The sequence below is a fragment of the Gnatocerus cornutus genome, chromosome 5 (genome assembly GCF_029298725.1).
Source record: "Gnatocerus cornutus isolate USDA-ARS CGAHR chromosome 5, icGnaCorn1.1, whole genome shotgun sequence".
NCBI lineage: Eukaryota > Metazoa > Arthropoda > Insecta > Coleoptera > Tenebrionidae > Gnatocerus > Gnatocerus cornutus.
The window spans coordinates 5,162,627-5,184,766 of record NC_142237.1 but is presented as its reverse complement, the minus strand read 5'-3'; the positions used below and the strand labels follow the sequence as shown (position 1 = coordinate 5,184,766).

The 22,140-nt window shown below is 30.9% G+C and overlaps 1 protein-coding gene across 5 annotated transcripts in view; it reads right to left on the bottom strand.

The window, feature by feature from the left end:
- Positions 1 to 913: 913 nt before the first annotated feature.
- The window catches only part of LOC148173833 (dipeptidyl peptidase 4), an 86,135-nt gene continuing 64,908 nt past the window's right edge, over positions 914 to 22,140 (bottom strand). For all 5 annotated transcript variants that reach the window (XM_088036048.1, XM_088036052.1, XM_088036050.1 and 2 more), the window contains 10 exons: positions 21,551 to 21,765; positions 21,082 to 21,275; positions 20,923 to 21,026; positions 17,979 to 18,108; positions 17,218 to 17,447; positions 13,893 to 14,067; positions 13,554 to 13,837; positions 10,124 to 10,473; positions 7,803 to 8,008; positions 914 to 7,750 (listed from right to left, as the gene is read on the bottom strand). In XM_088036048.1, the coding sequence (XP_087892174.1) occupies positions 7,625 to 7,750; positions 7,803 to 8,008; positions 10,124 to 10,473; positions 13,554 to 13,837; positions 13,893 to 14,067; positions 17,218 to 17,447; positions 17,979 to 18,108; positions 20,923 to 21,026; positions 21,082 to 21,275; positions 21,551 to 21,765 (2,014 nt within the window). In that variant the 3' untranslated portion in view covers positions 914 to 7,624. The remainder of the gene's footprint in view (positions 7,751 to 7,802; positions 8,009 to 10,123; positions 10,474 to 13,553; positions 13,838 to 13,892; positions 14,068 to 17,217; positions 17,448 to 17,978; positions 18,109 to 20,922; positions 21,027 to 21,081; positions 21,276 to 21,550; positions 21,766 to 22,140) is intronic.

Below are 22,140 nucleotides of genomic sequence, written 5' to 3'. Positions count from 1 at the left end.
GCGCAACTTTAGACTTTTTGTCTCTTTCAATCGGCAATGTAAATTTGTACGCTCTTAAGGGGATATCTAACAAACTGTAACGGTAAATTCTGCTTCAAAATTCTGCGTAAAGAAAAAATTATATGAAACATTTTAAGCATCCAAACCATTTAACAGACTCGATACAGAATAGCCCCTTATGTGCTCAAAAAATAAAATATTAAAACTTTCTGAAGTCGGAGAGTGTTCTACATCCATAAGACCGAAGAACTTTGATGTTTGCGTTACTAATTCCAATGTAATAACGAATGCAAACATTGGAAGAACTTTAACATCGGCAAGTATAACTTTCACACGAACATTCAATAACTGCACATTTGTTACCAATGAAAGACAATAAATGTTTCTCCTATATTGTAATTTTTGACGAAAGAGTAAAAACACAATAAAATTATATTTAACAGTGTATGTTTCTTTATTTTTGCAACAAACATTTGTTAGAAGAAAAGACTTAATAAAACCAAAAGGTCAAACTTCAAAATAAGCTTTAATGCCTCGCTGGTACACTCTTATGTTAATTAACAGATATCGTTCGATGGTACAGACGAAGTGCTAAGATTTAAGGGAAACTCGCCCTAAACTCGTGAGAAACTTCAAATTAGTCTCGTGATTGGCCAAAGTGTCTTTATTTTATTGCACTTTATATTATGTCATTGCAAAGAACATTGAAGAAAAATCTAAAGCAGGTCGAAATACAATGGTGAGTTTTTACCAAGATCCAAAGGTTAATTATCGAGAAATCGACACAAATGTGCCTAAATGCCTAAATAAACAGGATCTCCGAAACATGTTGGGAACATTTCGAGACTTTCTTTAAACAGATTTGTAAGATACTTCTTGAAGATTAAAGGTTCATTAACAAATAATACTAATGTTACTTATAACGATTTATTGTAAACATGTTGAATTATTTTTTAAATATAGTAATACAAAAACGAAACATTTAACATTCCATTATCTACACTGCTGTCTAATAAAATTTAAATTTATTGGTGTTCTCCACATTATTTTTTCATTTACAACACTGATGTGTACATCAATTTATTAGGCAACATTTTGCAACAAACAATTAGTATTGCTACAAAAAGAAACACATCGAGAATCAGTGTCTAAAAAGCCATAATAGAATAAAAGAAAAATTTGTAACAAACTCGAAATCATACAAGAAACAATATTTGTAAGATTTTATTAAACATTCTGACATTTAAAGAACAAAATCGTGGTAACAAAAAAACTGTCCGTATATAAAGATTGTCCTCGCTGTGACACAGACACAGCTCTACCAATAAATCTAAGAGGAATTTACACTACATAGTATATTTTGTTAAATCGAAAGTTATTTTTTATGTTTCACAACCATTTTATTGATTAATTGTAAATATCGAAGCTCCAGTTTTAAGTCGTTTATTTTAATTTATATTTATATTTCAATATTTAAAATCATTTTCTATAGTAATTGACACTGTCACTGAACATGCGCTTGCGTACACAGCTGTCCCGATAAAAATGGCGGCTTTACAAACGACTTTTTCTAGAGATTCTATATCGCGATGATAAAAGGGATAAAAGAGTTGTCATTCAAGCTAATTTCAAATTTCTAGATTCGCTATAAGAAAGTTATAGATTGCAACATACAGTCTTTTTGGAATATTTATGGAACGAGTTTAAATACCAAATATGTATTTACTAGTTTTGAAGAAGAAACGTGCTTAAATTTATTGCGAACTTTTGGGAGTCAGAAGAAAACACGCTAGAGCAGAGAAATTGTTAAAATTCTGTCAGTATATCGAGTGATCAAATAAAAACAGCTATCAATTATCTTTTCGAATCTCATAGCGGTTCTTAATTGTTTTATAGCAACTGACAATTTTGAGCTTATTAGTCTTATTAAATAGGAACCGTCTTCAAAAATAAAAAATTAAAAGTAACACAAAATCACAAAATTCTCAGTTTGACAACGTCAAATTACTTGACAGAAACAAAAGGCTGCTTTTTTCAATATCACAGACATGACTTCAAAGCCAACTGGAAATGAGTTTTTTTCATCTCAGGAATGTAAAATTTGTTATTTTGTGTTTTTATTTTGGTAACACTTGAAATGGTGTTTCGTTAAACATCAATACAAGCACATTTCTTCGTTAATTAAAAGGAAGAATTCTGAATTCTATTAGAGCGATAGAATTCTTTAAATAACGAATGATCAAAAAGTTTTCAGATTAAAGTAGGCTATGGAACAATTTCTCCCGTCTGTAATTAAGTCATACTAATAATGTTTAACTCAATGACAATGTCTAAACTTTCAAAAATGTAATGGAATTTGGCAGTTTTACAATTAAATCTAATACAGGCAAAAAAAATTATCCCATTATCCCACCCTAATCATAAAAAAAATTTTGCAAATCTTAAGTTATTAAAAAAAAATGCTTGCAATTAAACTTTAGACCGTATCAAATAAAAAATTAGATTTGTAGTTTTCGGTTCTTACAAAAATAAAAATTTACAAAATCAGTCGCTTTTGCTCTATAATTTTGAAATTAGGCACAGTTAGTAACTAAGTCCAAATTAGTAACCTCGCGAAATTTCATTGCTGTGGCATTAAATTAACTAAAGTTACAAGCTATCAAACTTTTTTTGTAAATTCTTCAGAATAAAAAATTTCAAAAAATTTTCTGCTTTACCAACAATTTTGCAATTTGATGCAAGTTATAAGTACTATAACTGAGTCTAAATTAGTAACCTTCCCAAATTTCATAGCTATAGCATTGAAGTAACTAAAGTTACAGGCCATCAAACTTTTTTTGGAAATTTACAGTCAATTTTCAGAATAAAATTTTTAAAAAAATTTCTGTTTGACTTACACTTTTGTAATTTGGAACAAATAATAAGCAACTTTATATTACTAACCTCTCTAAATTTAGTAGCTTTGGTGTTAGAATTACTAAAGTTACAACCCTTAGTTAATTTTTTCCGTAATTTTTGGTTCCTACTAAAAATAAAAATAAAAATCAGGCGCTTTTGTTTTATACTTTTAACATTTAGTACAGTTAGTAACTAAGTCCAAGTTAGTAACATCGCCAAATTTCATTGCTGTAGCATTAAATTAACTACAGTTACAAGCTATCAAACTTTTTTGTAAATTATCTTAAGTACAATTGCTGACAAAAGTTTTTGAACATCAATATTCACTTGTCATAAAGTCTAAGTCCACTTTTAGGTTCTCAGAACCTCACTTCTTGTGTGACAATCATCAAAAATTTTCGCTTTGATAATAATAATTCATAAGTTAATTTAAAACGTCATTCAAAATGACAATCGTATGACCATAAAGCTAGATTGCCTGATTATAATTAACAGAAATTTAGTAACCAAGAAAATTTGTCAGCTTTCAAAATTTCAAGTCATTGAATACTACTAATACTACTAATGTAGTTGCATCTTGAGATAAAGTTAAGATCTTACATTTGACAGTTAATAAACTGATAAAACTTTTTTTCTTTAAAGACATGCCAACATTAATGTATTTACCCGCGTTGTTTTTACAAATTCTTTCTTTAGAAATTATACGTTTTTCTATTTGCTTATTGTGAGTCGACACCAATTTCTCCAACACGTCAAATTTTTGAGAAAATGATTTGGAAAAATCTTTCTTAAAATAAACGATAACGCAATAAGTGTTTTTTCTTTAAGTTTTTCTTGCATTTAGTTATGAGACTTTCAAGTAACCAAAACAAATACTATTCAGCAAGAATTTTGCAATGGAAATTGTTTTTTTCTGATTCGGTGCTTTAAGAGTTAAACTATAAAGCACTGTTTTTCGATTTTTTGCGATGCTTTAAAAAACTCCATCTATTTAGCTAAATATGAATTTTGCTCTATCTTCATCATTAATAGCACCAAATTTGAAGAAACTATAATAAGAAGTATAAAAAATCGTGTAGGAATTGGCCTAACAATAAGAGTGTTTAAGAATAGAAAACATTTTGAATATTTTGGGCTTGTTTTTTCTTCATGATTTCTTAAAAATCATTCGTGATGGAAACACTATAAAATTATTTTTAGATATAATATCTAAAAGTGTAAAAAAAAACTAATAATTTCTTTATTTTTATTAATTCTTTCTTACAACCAATTCAGAAACTTGAAACCTTTTTTTAAAACGATAGTTTTTTTACGGAATTAAAAGATTGTTTTTAAAAATTCTCTAGCTTCGCCATTTAAATTAGGACATCTGCGCACAAAATAAAACAGTGGAACAACAGTTAAAATAATAATATAAAAAATACGAATATCAAATGACAAATAAATTTATTTTGTAAACAGTAATTAATGTCATCTTTTGACAAACATAACAGGTAATTCGATTTACAAAAGACCACTTGGATTTTTGCAAAATTCAAAATTGAATTAATAAATGAATCGGATTGGCCGATTTTAACCCTTGTATCTTTTATAATAAAACGAAAAAAAATAATGACGGATTCTAAATAGACACTAAATCCGTGCAAGATGAGCTAAAGAAAAAATTGTTGCAAATTTGCAACACCTTTAGTTTAGGCAACAAACATAATTCGCATTTGCAGCCACCTAAGTATTTCTTTCTTGAAAAATCGACTATAATATCAATTTTTTTATTACTTTTAGTATTAGGTAGGTGCAAAATATGTCATGATGTTTTCTGCTTTCGAACTGTGAAATTAAATTTCTCTGATACAAGTATCAATAATAACGTTATAGGGTCAGGCGTAAAACTTGCACTAGCGCCCTCACACGGCGGCTCTGACATTTTTAGTGAGGAACCATCTCATCAATTTACCATCACAATGCGTTTTAGCCTCTTTTGAAGATAAAACAGCAAAGTTTGAATGAATAAACAATATTGAGAAGATACTCACCTGATTCCAAGAGCAATAAAAGCAAGCAAATGCTTAACTTTAATAATAATAAACGCGCCCTCATAAATTCGCTAACATAAATTCGGATAACAAATTTTGTAAAATTTGTACAGTTTGCAAAAACAATTTGTTCCCAGCATATCAATTTATTGTGGTATAGAAATATACAGGGTGATTTTGAAATAGGAGCGAAAAAAAATCACAGCTGTACGGAAATACGTAGAAAATATTTTCGGTGATTTTTATTAATTTTAAGATAAAGGTAAAAATTCCTAAATCTAGATCTTACTCGTCGCCACTGATATGCACAAAATAACATTAACAACAACGTAGAGGTATATTTTGTTCGTTAATAAGTAAGACATTTTACTGACATTTCCGGAAATTGTAAAAATTTATGTTTGTTTCATGACGATTTTCAAAATAGCAAAATTTTCATAATTAAAATCATTAAAGAATTATAATACTATTGAAATATTATTCATGTAGCATTCAACATTATGCGCGTTTAACCGATTCATATGCAAAATACAGAACGCAATTTCCTCATACAGTTTTTGTGTAATCCTGTTTACAAGAATATATTGAATTTGCTCTTAATATGCATAACAATTTTATTTATTTTAAGAATAAGAATTTGAATCTTTTCATATAAAGTGCAGCTCATTGCTATCAGTCCACTCTCCTGTGCAAATTTTCGAAAATTTTCGGGTGTAAATCAGGCTTTCAATTCTTTAGGGAGAAAATTAGGAGAAAATTGAATGTGGCGATTTTTGAGGTTAACACGTTGTCAAAGTTGAATGTATTAATCAAAAATTTGTTGCAAAAGAATGATTTTAATAGCGATTTAACAAGTTTTGTGAAAGACAATTAACTTCCAGCATGCCACAGTTGCGTCAAGGTCAAACACTTTCGCTGCCAATTGTTACCGATTAAAATCACTAAGGGCTGCTGCCAACTTAACTTTTTAATGAGTGGACTGATAGCAATGAGCTCTGGTATACCAACCTGATTGTAAGTTGCAAAGTCAGCTAACTGCGATTTTTTTAATTGAGCCATTTCCCCATATTTTCGTTCGCATTGGAAATAGTTTTTCAAAACAGTTGCATAAAATCCAATTTTAGACCTTTGTACCGAAATATTCACTTCAAAATTCACATTTCGATTTTTTAAATCTTCAAAATTTCAAATATGATCAAAAGTTTATGGTTATTATTTTGTTTATTTTTGATTGAAATAACTCTTGGCATTGTTATTAATTAGTTGTTAATAATTATGACATTCCAAATGTTCTTTCTGTCATTGTTTTGCATTAATGAGTGTTGCATTTTTAGTAAAAAAAATTTCAAAAAATGTTTCCAAAAAAATGTCAAAATATTTGTAGGTACAAAAAGCCGTTTTTACCTCGAGCATAGTAGCGTACTTGAAACAGTACCGTGAGAATTTTTGAGTGACAATCCTTTAGATAATAATGAAAAAAATTTAACCAATTTGTGATCGATCCAACTTACACAATAAAATTACAAATTTTGAAAGTGGTTAAAGTTACATGATGTACCAACTTTCTGTAGTCGCCATGATACGAATGGTATATTTTTTAAAGAACTACAAGTTGTTTATAAATGTTTCTAGCATCAACGGTGGCTCTGGAATTCCTGCCATGCACTATTTTGCCGCTTTGTTTTCATAGTGAATATAACTATCTTGAAACTTATTTGTCACTTACGTCAACGACGTTTCAGTTGCAGATTTGTGTCCAAATTTATCATTTTCAGGTTTCAAATCACAACTAGAACAGTTTTTTTTCTTCAAAACTTACTTTGCTACATGATTCAGGTTAACTACAAATGTCAGTTATAAAATCTAAACCCACATTTGTAATGAGCGGCAAATTTCTTTGACATTTCACAGCCACCCTTGATGCTTGAGACATTTATAAACACTTTGTATAACAATACTGTGAACGGTATTGTCTTATTTTTATAACAATCTAATGTCACATATGATTTGCTATTTTGACGTGGCGAGATATGTATAAATTGACATTGATGTTTATCTACCACCTGAAAAATCAATTTTGACGTACCATAATTTGACTTTACATTTAATATCCGTTCACGAAACATAAAAATCAAGTTATCTTAGATACCTCTCAATGCAAAAATTATGAACTTTTGCTTTTGTTTGGCAGATAGTAAAATTCGCAATTTGTCAACATTTCATTTAGTTACCAAGTTTATGTAAATAGATATTACATTTTTTAATTATCATTATTTAATGACATTGAAAACAAATGAAAGTTTTTAAATAAACGGGATCCAAGGGTCGGAACTAAAGCGTTCACGTTTTCAATATAGAATGACATTAATTCCTTTTCACAATAACACTCTATTAGCGCGCGTTGCAAAATAAAATTCTATATTCTTTCATAAAATGTGATATTAGACCAATTGTTTAACAAGAAATCGCAGAAAATCCCACCAACTTATCTGATCTACACCAAAAGTTCACTAAATTTAGCTACGATATAATCAATTTGATGATTGATTGAATTGACCTGTTGCGACTAGCATTTCTTGTAGGTATCCTTGTTCTAATTTATAGCACGTGTAATATCTGTCGATGGTTCTACCAGAGTGCAGCAAATCGAAGGCTGTTACGTGGTAGTAACAAAGAAAATGAGAACCCAACCTTTAGGTATCATCATCATTCTTTCTATCGTCTAAGTCTAGGCTAAGGCACTCTTCGAAAAAGCTTTGCATCGAGCTGTAAACATGTTCCAGTACATTTTGAAGTTCGTGACCTTCGTCGGCGTAACTCTGCAATGCATTCACGGGTTAAAAAAGTGTTGAAAAAAACTCATTTATTTACCTGATAACGAAATAAAACATTGGCTTCTGTCATTGCACGTGCTAAGGCAATCCCGTGTTGATAAGGTGCCGTCAGATCTGCTAAACCGTGCAAGAGAAAGAAGGATTTCGGGGGAATATTGCGCGCTCGCTGAGTCGCGTCTGCTTTTACATAACCCTTGTAGTTTTCAGTCGGAAGACCAAGAATTTTCTCCGTAAACGCTGAATCTGTAAACAGAAATTCAACTTGGTTAAGTAAAACTGCACGTACATCATATTTTTAATTTATTTTTGTCTATATTCTCTGTAAATTGCGCTTTTAATTGCTTTCTAGATATTTTTGTCTGCTGTAATTTTGTTTTAATTTTTATAGAATTCTACCAAAATTTTCCTCGATTCTCTTTGGATCCTATAGATTTTTGCCAGATGGTCTACAATACGTATCCCGTGTGATGAATACAAGCCACAGAGTTGTTTATGCTTTTCTTGATGAGTGTTTTCAGCCCATAAGAGACACGAATGTAATACAAAATTCTATCCACAAGCTCGCTGCAGCTTAAAAAAACACCAATTTTTATCAAGATTCAACGGTTGAATTTCAAGAAAACAGCAGAAATCTGCACGAAATCATCAAAACTCTTAGAGAAATCCGCTTATTTTGATGTTAAACCACGATTTATCGCTGATTCTCGCCGTTTTCTGGCTTGGATTTGCAAAAAGCTCGAAATCTACAAAACCACTAATTTTTATCAAGATTCAACGGCTGAATTGTTAGAAAACAGCTGAAATCTGCACAAAATCATCAAAAATCTTAGAGAAATTCGCTTATATTGATGCTAAACAACGATTTTTCGTTGAGAAAGCCGTTTTCTGGCTTGAATTTGCAAAGAAGAGCTCGAAATCTACAAAACCACCAATTTTTATCAAGATTCAACAGCTGAATAGCGAGAAAACAGCAGAAATCTGCACAAAATTATCAAAATCCTTAGAGCAATCCGCTTATTTCGATGCTAAACGACATTTCTCGCTGATTCTCGCCGTTTTCTGGCTTGGATTCGCAAAGAAGAGCTCGAAATCTACAAAACCGTCAATTTTTATCAAGATTCAACGGCTGAATCGCGAGAAAACAGATGAAATCTGCACGAAATCATCAAAATTCTTAGAGAAATCCGCTTATTTCAATGCTAAACAACGATTTGTCGCTGATTCTCGCCGTTTTCTGGCTTGGATTCGCAAATAAGAGCTTGAAATCAACAAAACCACCAATTTTTATCAAGATTCAACCGCTGAATCGCGAGAAAACAGCAGAAATCTGCACGAAATCATCAGAATTCTTGGAGAAATCCGCTTATTTTGATGCTAAACGACGATTTCTCGCTGATTCTCACCGTTTTCTGGCTTGGATTCGCAAAGAAGAGCTCGAAATCTACAAAACCACCAATTTTTATCAAGATTCAACCGCTGAATCGCGAGAAAACAGCAGAAATCTGCACGAAATCATCAAAATTCTTGGAGAAATCCGCTTATTTTGATGCTAAACGACGATTTCTCGCTGATTCTCACCGTTTTCTGGCTTGGATTCGCAAAGAAGAGCTCGAAATCTACAAAACCGTCAATTTTTATCAAGATTCAACGGCTGAATCGCGAGAAAACAGATGAAATCTGCACGAAATCATCAAAATTCTTAGAGAAATCCGCTTATTTCAATGCTAAACAACGATTTGTCGCTGATTCTCGCCGTTTTCTGGCTTGGATTCGCAAAGAAGAGCTCGAAATCAACAAAACCACCAATTTTTATCAAGATTCAACCGCTGAATCGCGAGAAAACAGCAGAAATCTGCACGAAATCATCAAAATTCTTGGAGAAATCCGCTTATTTTGATGCTAAACGACGATTTCTCGCTGATTCTCGCCGTTTTCTGGCTTGGATTCGCAAAGAAGAGCTTGAAATCAACAAAACCACCAATTTTTATCAAGATTCAACCGCTGAATCGCGAGAAAACAGATGAAATCTGGACGAAATCATCAAAATTCTTAGAGAAATCCGCTTATTTTGATGCTAAACGACGATTTCTCGCTGATTCTTGTCGTTTTCTGGCTTGGATTTGCAAAGAAGAGCTCGAAATCTACAAAACCATCAATTTTTATCAAGACTTAAAAATGACTCTATTAATGAGTTGAAAACAGTGTTAATTTTTAACTCTTATTGAGTTGACAAGCTGCAGTTGTTGCAGGAAATAATTAGTTTGTGGCTTAACATGTTAAGATCGTCAAATTAAAACCCCCTCGTTGAGGTCTTATGTTTAATTAAAGACAAATCATAATAACATATTAACTACTTACTATAGTATAACCAGTCAGCGATTGGACTAACGGCGATGCCACATTTATACACTTTTTGTTGATTACCCAATCCGAGTACCATCGAAGTAACATAACCACCGTATCCCCAACCCCATATTCCTATTCGAGTTTTATCCAAATATTTCAACGTCGTGAGAAGATATTCCAAAACTCTCACTTGATCTTGTACTTCAATACCACCCAACTGGCGATATAAAGCTCGATCAGAGAGTCCTCGGGCTCCTCTAACATCGAGTTTCACATATACGACGTCGCAGTGACTTGACATGTATGTACCCCAATCCACTCGAAATTCTTCGGAGACTGTTTTACTGCCAGGCCTGCCATTACTAGAAAAAAAATAGAAATAGTTATTTACAATACAAGTGGGTTACAGCAATCATAACTACGAGTTTAGAATATTTGTCACAACTATGTAGTACATGTGGTAATTTCACGAGTACTGGGCTATAACCTGCGTACATTATTTTATCAAAGACATAAAATAACTACAACTGCTAAAATCGCAAAATTTTTACAACCTGACAGGTTCAACACATGCTTACAAACGTGTCATCATTGGTTTTGACGAAATGTCGTTATATTAAGAGAAAAAAAAAATTTCAAAAATTTCTGTTTTCGCGGTTTTCCTCACAGCGACTTAAAAAAAGGGCACAAGATGACAAAGTAAATGATCTACGAATCTATTTTTCTACGTAGGGGAGTGTTATATAACAATTAAATAAGTGAAACTCAAAATAATTTTAGCGACGAAATTTTGGCAAGCCTATAATATCTATTTCGGCATTAAAATCTCCAAATCGGCTAGGTCAAGAGTTTAATTTTTTTTATAGAAATTGCCCTTCGAGTCTAAAAGGATGGTATCTGTGAGTCTTTGAAGTCAATTTTTTGAAAAAAAACTAAGAGATTTGAACAATTATAAAAGGGAAAATGTAGAAAATAGGAGAGAGAATTTAAAGAAGCTGATGAATTCAGGAAAGCATTTGATGATATCTGAAGGAGTTTATCCATTAGAAGGAAGATCTACTGAATTTAAGAGATAATTTGAAGAATATCAGAAACAATATGAAGAATTTGTGGATTTTGAGTCAAAAAACATTTGAAGCAAAAAATCTGATGAAAAAGCTAGAGAATTCAAGAAACAACTAGGGAAAGAAGCTGAAGAATTCTGGACAGAATCTGCAAAATAGAAAAAATTGGAAAAATATTTGAAGCAATCTGAAGAATTTGGAGGCAGAAATCTGACAAAGCGGAATGAAAAAAAAAAGAAACTGAAAAATTTCAGCAATTATAAAGAAAAATATAATAATTAGAAAGAGAATTTATAGAAGCTGATGAATTCGGGAAAGCATTTAAAGAATTCTGAAAGAGTATATTAGAAGGAAGATCTAAAGAAATCGAGAAATAATTTGAAGAAGATCACAAATAATATATTCTATAGAACCTGTAGATTTTGGGTAAAGAAGAATTCGAAAAGAAGAATGTGATGAAAAAGCTATAGAATCCAAGAAAGAACGGGAAAAAAGTTAAAGAATTCAGGACAGAATCTGAAGAATTGAGAAAATTGGAAAAAGATTTGAATACGAGACACAATATACAAAATCGTTAGAATTTGGGTGAAGAATTTGTACAAAAATGTGATTTACCAATAAAGAATCTGCAAAGTTCAGGTAAGAATTTAATGAATTTGAAGAAAAAAAAATTAATGAAAAAGCTAAACAATTCAAGAGAGAACCCCGGAAGGAAGATGAAGAAGGCGAAGGCAGAAATCGGACAAATTAAAACGAAAAAAAGGAAACTAAAAGATTTCAACAATTATAAAGGAAAATGGTAGAAAATTAGACAGAGAATTTAAAGAAACTGGAGAATTGGGGAAAACATTTGAAAAATTTTGAAAGAGTATATTATTTAGAAGAATGGTCTACATAATTCGAGAAATAATTTGAAGAAGATTAGAAACAATAAGAAGAACTGTAGATTTTTGGTAAAGAAAAATTTGAAGAAAAGAATCTGATGAAAAGTTAGAGAATCCAAAAAAGAATTGGACAAATAAGCTAAAGAATTCAGGACAGAATCTGCAGAATAGAAATAATTAGAAAAAGATCTAAATATGAAAAGCAATATACAAAATCTTTAGAATTTGGTTAAAGAATTTGTACAAAAATGGAAAAAAACGATGAAGAATCTGAGAACTTTAAGTAAATATTCAACCAATTTAGATAAGAAAGAAATAAAGAAAAATTTGATCAAAAAGCTAAATAAGTTAAAGAAAGCGAAGGCAGAAATCTGACAAGTTGGAATGAAAAAAACTAAGAGATTTGAACAATTATAAAAGGGAGAATGTAGAAAATAAGAGAGAGAATTTAAAGAAGCTGATGAATTTAGCAAAGCATTTTATGATATCTGAAAGAGTTTATCAATTAGAAGGAAGATCTACTGAATTTGGGAAATAATTTGAAGAATATCAAAAACAATATGAAGAGTTTGTAGATTTTGAGTAAAAAAGCATTTAAATAAAAGAATCTGATGAAAAAGCTAGAGAATTCAAGAAACAACTAGGGAAAGAAGCTGAAAAATTTAGGACAGAATCTGCAAAATAGAGAAAATTGGAAAAATATTTGAAACAATCTGAAGAATTTGGAGGCAGAAATCTGACAAATTGGATGAAAAAAAAAAGTTGAATGCGAGCATGAACATGTCTAGCAGTGCTGCTGCAACAACATCAAAAAGCACATCAAACTTAGATAATATGCACAACTTGTGAAGATACACATGTCGAAATTGCAAATGTAAATTAAAAAAAATATAAATTTTTCTGTAGGATCGAAAGTTAACAAAATATGATTTTTTTTCTAAAAAGAACTCCATATTCTTTGTCATGTAACTTCTGAATGGCAAGAGATAATAAGTTGTCTAACACCTCTTTAGAGATCTCAATCTTAACAATGACGTATTACAATAAAAAATCAAAGTACCATTTTAGGAGTTCTATGCATAAAAGTGTCAACATGTTTTTAAAAAGTTCGTTTATTAAAATTTACATTAGTTTTTCTCAAATATCTTTGCAAAAATTAACTCACTCGGCGACTTTTATAGTTTATTTATTTACCTTTGCGATGATAATACCTATATTATAGAGTTTCATAATTTTGCAAGTTGTTAATCGACCGAATCAGGAAGAGATTCTATGTCAGAATTGATTTTACATTGTTCCAGTATAAATTTCGTCCAAAATTTGTTGACTAGCGTAATTTTTATTATACTGGATGTTATAAGCTTTTAAAGAAACCCCAAATAATGAAATTGAGTGACGTAAGGTAGCTAGTTCAGTCACATTACGAGTTAAGTAATGAGTGCATTACAGACCGCATTTTTCATTACACGAATCAAAAACGAATATTCTACTTACACTTCAACGAGAACAGGGTAGGCAGCATCTCGCAGCTCCTCCCTCCAACTAGGAGGTAGAAGAAGTTGAACTTCAGCCCTAACACCGTGGGTCAAAGGCACCTCGAAAGACTTTTGCTTAGGCAACGCCAATTTCTCAAGCATTCGCATTTTCTGCGGCCTTGTATCATAGAGAATTTTTAAAAGTTTGTGCGTTGTTGCATTATGCATGCCTGCTAATGGAAGACCAGGTCCTTCACACTGGAGGACGTAATATGAATTGGAAAACTCTGCTTCGGGACTTATCTACAACATGCCGTGGTTTCAATTAAAACTCTGGAATTGCTAAAAGTCGTCTTACCAAAGCATTAAAATGTGTACAATTTCCATAAAGATAACGGCTACTCCAGAGAAACTTTCCAATTTCGCATGTTATACAGCTAGATTCCAAACGACGCGGGTCATCGGTGGTTGGATCGCGGACTACATATAGATGTCTTTGACCGGGTTTGTGTTCCGCAGTGGCCAAATAATATCTGATGGAAAACGTGAAAACAAATTAGAAAAAAAGGTACACAATATACACTTATACCATACGATTCAAAAAGATTTAGATCTGAAAAAACAAATTAAACCAAATTAATGAAAACGTAGAGCTTAGTTAGAATTAGCCAGTTTGACAGTTTTTGTCAGTTGGATAAAACATAACTCACTTACAGCGATGAAAGATGGGTTTGTATTTATAGATGCATTCAAATGCAGTTTCCTACAAAAGATACCTTCACGTATTTTGAATAATTTGTAAAGACGCAATGATAATGGTGATACGTGGCCATTAGCTTTTGCGAGCTTTGACGAGTTTCGACGGCCTATTTTCATTGCTTTTGTTTTTTAGAGATAACTAAATCTGAAATTTTTTGAATCATATGAAACATACAAACTGATTCACGAAGACCATTCGATTTGGAGGTTAACACAATTTTCTGACCGGCCGAAATATCGCTCAAATAATTACACCGTTTAGAGTATTACAAAAAAATGGAAATAATTTTCAAAATTGAATGCAGAAGACGAAAGAACAAAGTTTTATTTCAAATTATTGACATTTCTTTGATTCTTTAGATTGTTACAATTATTTATCCTAACTATAGAAGTTAGTCAGTTCCTATAAATTGTTCAGAATCATTTCAATTTCTTAGATCCACAGATTATGTCTTTAATTTTTCAGATTTTTTCCGAATGTTGGATTCTTTAGATTTGTAACCAAATTGTTTTGATTTTTTCTTAAATTTTTCAGATTCTACAGCGGTTTTTTTTACATTTTTGTCCAAACTATTTACCCACATTCTAAAGATTTTGCATATTTATTGTTTCTCGTATACATATTTGTTTTGCAATTTTCTCCATTCTACAGATTCTGCCCTGAATTCTTTAGCTTGTTTCCCCAATTCTTTCATAGATAATATAGTTTTTTTCATCAGACTATTTTCTTCAAACTCTTCTTCACCCAAAATCTGTAGATTTCCCATCTTCAAATTATTTCTCGGATTCTGCAGATCTTTCTTCTAATTAATATGTATATTCCCTTTCAGAATTCTTCGGCTTCTTTAAATTCTCTCTCCAATTTTCAAGATTTCTCTTTCGCTTTAAACTTTTTATTTTCATTTCAATTTGTCAGATTTCTGCCTCCAAATTCTTCAGATTGCTTCAAATATTTTTCCAATTTTCACTATTTTGCAGATTCTGTCCTTCAACTTCTTTCCCCAGTTGTTTCTTGAATTCTCTAGATTTTTCATCAGATTCTTTTCTTCAAATGTTTTTTGACTCAAAATCTACAAATTCTTCATATTGTTTCTGATATTCTTCATATTATCTCTCAAATTCTCAAGATCTACTATCTTCCTTCTAATTGATAAATTCTTTCAGATATCATCAAATGCTTTCCTAAATTCATCAGCTTCTTTAAATTCTCGCTCTAATTTTCTTCAATCTCCTTTTTATAATTGTTCAAATCTCTTAGTTTTTTTTCATTCCAACTTGTCAGATTTCTGCCTTCGCATTCTTTAGCTTGTTTAGCTTTTTGATCAAAATTTTTTTTCCTTCTTATTTAACTTTTTTGAATTTTTACTTACATTTTTTAGGTTCTTCATCGCTTTTTTACATTTTTGTACAAATTCTTTAACCAAATTCTAAAGATTTTGTATATTGTTGTTCATATTTAGATATTTTTCCAATTATTTCAATTCTTCAGATTCTGTCCTGAATTCTTCAGCTTATTTGTCCAGTTCTTTCTTGGATTCTCTAGTTTTTTCATTAGATTCTTTTCTTCAAATATTTCTTTACCAAAAATCTACAGTTTTTCTTATTGTTTCTGAACTTCTTCAAATTATTTCTCGAATTATGTTAGATCATTATTCTAAATAATATACTCTTTCAAAATTTTTCAAATGCTTTGACGAATTCTTCAGCTCCTTTAAATTCTCTGTCTAATTTTCTACTATTTTTCTTTATAATTGTTAAAATCGCTTAGTTTCCTTTTTTTCGTTTTAATTTGTCCGATTTCTGCCTTCCCATTCTTTATCTTCCTTCCGGGGTTCCCTCTTGAATTGTTTAGCTTTTTCATCAAATTTTTCTTTTTTTCGTCAAATTCTTTAAATTCTCACCTGAATTTTTCAGATTCTTCATCGGTGTTTTCACATTTTTGTACAAATTCTTCACCCAAATTCTAACGATTTTGTATATTGTGCCTCGTATTCAAATCTTTTTCCAATTTTCTCAATTCTTCAGATTCTGTCCTGAATTCTTTAATTGTTGAAATCTTTCAGGTTATTTTTTTTTCATTTCAATTTGTCAGATTTCTGCCTCCAAATTCTTCAGATTGCTTCAAATATTTTTCCTATTTTCTCTATTTTGCAGATTCTGTCTTGAGCTCTTCAGCTTCTTTCCCCAGTTGTTTCTTGAATTCTCTAAATTTTTCATCATATTCTTTCCTTCAAATGCTTTTTGACTAAAAATCTACAATTTCTTCATATTGTTTCTGATATTCTTCATATTATTTCTCAAATTCAGTAGATCTTCCTTCTAATTGATAAACTCTTTCAGATATCATCAAATGTTGTCCTGAATTCATCAGCTTCTTTAAATTCTCTCTTTAATTTTCTACATTCTCCCTTTTATAATTGTTCAAATCTCTTAGTTTTTTTCCATTCCAACTTGTCAGCCTTCGCTTTGTTTAGCATGTTTAGTTTTTTGGCCAGATTTGTCTTTCTTTTTTATTTAATTAATTATTTCTCGATTTTTTTAGATCTTCCTTCTAATATACTCTTTCAGAATTCTTTAAATGCTTTACAGAATTCATCAGCTTCTTTGGCTTCTTTAATTTTTTTCATTCCAATTTATCAGATTTCTGCTTCCGGGTTTTTCTAATTGCTTCCCGATTTCTTCCTTGAATTGTTTAGCTTTTTTATGAGATTATTCTTACTTTAATTTTGTGCTTGATATAGCGTTACCAATATTGAACCATTGAACCTTATTACAAAAAATTATCTAGATATAGAAATATCGAACCTATGAATGCGCAATTGGATTGCAGCCAATATGCCCTAAATTTCAATCAAATTCGTGAATCACTCTGTATATTTGAAACAATTTATATAATAAATTTCACATCGCACGAATCTACTTACACAAGATGCCGAATGTTGTCCCAACTTAAGATCCGGTCAACTTCATGCCGACCGTGACTAAGAACGGCGATGTGCTGTTGAGTGACACTGACGTGTTTAATATGAGTGAAAGTCTCTTTATTTCCCTCTTGGACGGCAGCGAGCATTAGAAAGCTATCTCCATCCGACGAGAACACCGGATGCTCGTGAAATTCCAGCCAGGATTCTTCAGCGGCACGTTCAGCGTGAGTCTAAAGAAAAAGAAAAGAAAACAGAGTAAGTATAGCCCGACCAAGTCTGATTTACAACGGGTACTTTAACTCTCGAAGAATTGTATACCAGAGCTCATTACTATCAGTCTACTCATTAAAAAGTTAAGTTGGCAACAGCCCCTAGCGATTTTTATCAATAATAGTTGGCAGCAATAGCGTTTGACCTTGATCCAACTGTGGCATGCGTGGAAGCTAATCGTCTTGCGCAAGATTGCCAGATCTCTATTGAAATCTTTCTTTTGTAGCAAATTGTTAATTAAACATTGATTAATGCAATCAACTTTGACAACGTGTTAACCTCAAAAATCGCTACATTCAACTTTCCCATAAGTTTCTCCCTAAAGAATTGAAAGCCTGATTTACACCCAAGAATTTTTGAAAATTTACACAGGAGAGTGAGACTGATAGCAATGAGCCGCACTTTAGTTAGTTACGACCGGATAATTTTTACTGCAATGCCATTAAAACCAATTGATGTGAAAAAGTATACATGTTTGAACTTATACGAACCTCTATACAGGTCCAATTGGGGGCTAAACAGGCCGAAATGATGCTGAGGTTTTGCGCTCGATTCATCCAAACCACGGATATTTGCGTGTTGTTTTGTCCTATCCAACCAGCCGAAGTTAAATAATAATCTCTGAAAACCACCAGATTAAACTACTTACATGTGCGGTTTTGACATAAGCCAAACAGACTAATTTTTCATACTCGTGTAGTCTGTTTGTAAATTAAAAGAAGGATGCATTGATGAGAAAAATATTGTGTTTAAATGAGTATGAGCTACACTGTATTGGGCAGAGATACAGGGTGATTTTTTTAAAACGGCAGGCGTTGTAGAATTTTTATTTATGATCCGATTTCAAAAATTTAAAAAACTAATTAAATGGTTTTTAATTTACTATAAACTGATGATTTTAAAAATTTTCTAAATGTCTTAGTATCTTTTGGGCGATACTCAACTTTCTTATTTTAAATTGGAACCCATATTTTTTTTTTCATAATTTGGAATATTAATTTTCTTAATTCAGAAATGTGCAATATGTTCTACTTCTACCAATATTATTTTTAAAAAAATTATCAAAATTGAAAAAAAAGTAAGCAAAAAAAGTTAATAAAATGTATTGCATGGTGTCAAATAAAAGAATGCCGTTATTGTAATGTCAAAAAGCAGCAAATAACAGAAAGGATCGGCATTTTTTTTGAAATTATTAATAACAAAAGACAATAATAATTACAAATCAGAAAAAACAACTACCTAATTTAATTAAAATACTGTTAAAACGCCATCACGTTTTTTTCATTGCACAATTAACACCACGAGAAATGCATTGTGCATTGTGCATTGGTGTAGCCCCATTTTGTTGAAAGAAAACTTGTTTTTTCTGTTATTTGCTGCTTTTTGACATTACAATAACGATATTGTGTTATTTGACAGCACGCACCTAGATTTTATTAACTTTTATTGCCTAAATTTTTTCATTTTTGATATTTTTTTTTAAATATTTTTTGTAAAAGTAGAACATATTACACATTTCTGAATCAAGAAAATTAATATCTTCTAAATTATGAAAAAAAATATGGGTGTCAATTTAAAATCAGAAAGTTGAGTATCGCCCAAAAGATACTAAGACATTTAGAAAAATTTTAAAATCATCAGTTTATAGTAAATTAAAAACCATTTAATTTGCTTTTTTAAATTTTTGAAATCGGTTCATAAATAAAAATTCTACAACGCCTGCCGTTTTAAAAAAATCACCGTGTATAAAAATTAGCCGAACTTATCCAAAGTTAGCAAAGAAAATTGGCTGAATACAGAAAATACAGGAAATTAAAGTATAATTCGGTACCTCAGAAGCATAAGGGTTTGTCACCATAATTATAGTTTCGAGAAAATTAACAAAACAGGTATTCTAAAAAATCACGGTGGTGTTATTAATCTCTTTTCAAATATGCAATTTAAGAGCGAATTGCAAGTTATTGATGACTATTTATTTTAAATCGTGCGTAATAGTCGTAACCTTTCATCCAAAAATAATTTTTTGGGCATATTTTTACACTTGCTTCCTTAAGCTTCTAAGAAAAATTAGAATATCTGGACATAGAAGAAACTTTCAAAAAAATTACCAATGTTTTTACAAAAAAAAGGTAATAAGTTATTAGAAATAATTGCTAACAAAGATATATTAAAATTAATCCAAATTCAGCCACTTCTATAGACTATTTAACCTTAAAAAACTCCCACAAATTTCGTTCTTGTGACACCAAAAATGTCGAAATTAAAGCGCATTCAATTTTTCTTGTTTTGTTTTTTAGCTGCTAGAAATAAAAATGTCAACAAATTCTCCTTTTCGCTCTAAATTTTTGTAAATCGGCACTGTAAATAAGACAGTCAAGAGTGATAATCTCCAGAAATTTTGTTAAAATCACATAAAAAAAAGGAAATTACAGAATCTTCAAAAAATTGGTGGCATTTTTTGGTCTTAAAACGAAAATTTCTAAAAATTCGACTTTTTGATCTAAATTTTTGCAAATTAGTGATATTTCTAAAACAAACAAAAGAAACAACATGCATAAATTTCGTTCCCGTCGCACTAAAATTAAGGAAATTACAGTGTTGAAAAAAGTGAAATTTTCACAGTTGTCCAAATAAAAATTTCTAAATATTCTTCTTTTCGCCCTAAATTTTTCTAAATCGGTACTCTGAATAAGACAGTCAAGACTTACAAACTCAACAAATTTCGTTATAGTGGCATTAAAAATAAAGAATTTACAGGTTGTTAAATATTTTTGGTTACATTTTTTTTTGGTCAAAAAACAAAAAATTTTCTTTGCTCCTCGAAATCAAAATTTCTAAAAATTCTCTTTTTCGGTCTAAATTTTGCTACATCGACACTCTTAATAAGGCAGTCGAGAGTGATAATCTCGTTAAAATCACATAAAAAATAAAGAAATAACAGGATCTTAAAAAAAAATGGTGGCATTTTTTTGATCTTGACACGAAAATTTCTAAAAATTCGACTTTTTGATCTAAATTTTTGCAAATTAGTGATGATGAATAAAATTACAGTGTTAAAAAAATGTACATTTTCACAGTTGTCCAAATAAATTTTTTTAAACATTCTCCATTTTGGTCTAAATTTTTCTAAATCGGTACTCTTAATAAGACAGTCAAGTTTTATAAACTCAACAAATTTGGTAATAGTGGCCTTAAAAATGAATAACAGGTCGTTAAAAATTTTTGATCAAAAAACAAAAATTTTTCTTTGCTCCTCAAGATCAAAATTTCTAAAAATTCTCTTTTTTGGTCTAAATTTTTCTAAATTGACACTCTTAATAAGGCAGTCGAGAGTGATAATCTTCACAAATGTGGTTTAAATCGCATAAAAAATTAAAAAATTTCAGGATCTTAAAAATACCCTTATGCTTCTGAGGTACCGAATTAAACACTTACTGCCCTAACAAAGCTTTTGGAGGCTTGACCAAATGACTCTGTAAATCGGTAAGATTTGATATATCCAACACCCACAATTGGACTGTAGGATTACTTGAACCAGGCTGAAAACCATTACAATGTTTCAACAATTTTTAATGGGTGCTTATCTCACCATACCGTGGGATATCGAACGGTTCTGGAGGAAGGAAAGGAGGGCGTCCTGTTCGCCGCTTTATTGGCAGCTAATCCGGACTCCATTTTAAACCAGGGAAAATTTAAAATTCCTACTTCAGTGTCATTGAATGTTGCGTACAAAAGGTGAGTGCCGTCGTAGGAGCTCCATAGGGCGTCTGGGTTTTTTAAGACGTCCTCTAAGAAAGATTGTAATAATAAAGATAAAAATTATGATTACAATAATATCTTCTACGATTCTACATTTTTGCGGCCATAACGTACTACTTTATAATACTAGTTCAATAAAGTTAACTTTATTGTATATAGTTCATGTAATTTGTCCACAATCGTTCGTTTCTCGCTTATCCATTAACTAGGGTAGTTCAATAAAGCCCATGATTATGGACTTATTACATAAATGGTTGTTATTATTAAAGAATTTTTTTTTAACACTCAGAACATTTCAATTTACCTTGATAAAGCCAATCTGGAATTCCATTGTAAATCACTTCAGGTCGCCCTGAAAATGTAAGTCGCGTATCTGTTTCGTCCGTTGGAGCCTGGCGTAGATATATGTCGTTCTTATATACCATTAGAAGAGAATTTGTGTCTCCCATCCACCTCGCGTACTGTAGTGTATCACGTCCTATTTTTAAGGATGATTCTAACCGTACAGGTATGTGGTGACTGAAAAAGAAATACTCCTATTTATTAATTATAAAATTTAGAGAAATCAATTAATAAAAAAAAATTGGAACGTGTGTCTGAACTTGACATTTAAAAGTCAAACAATTGACAAATTATGTTGGGTTAAGGAATTTTAATCAGAATTTTACAAAATGTCAATTTTCATGTGTCGTGTAATTCGTCGGACAGCACAGGTGGCGCTGTAATGGCGGATGAGTTAAGGTCACTAGATCAAAATTTTATAAAACAGAAATTTTGATCTAGTGACCTTAGGATGAGTGATAGACAATCGCAAAATATGCTAGATTTCAAAATTTTGTTGTTTAAAAAAGGACAAAATACCGTAAGATAGCTCGTTTATAATTCATTTAATGC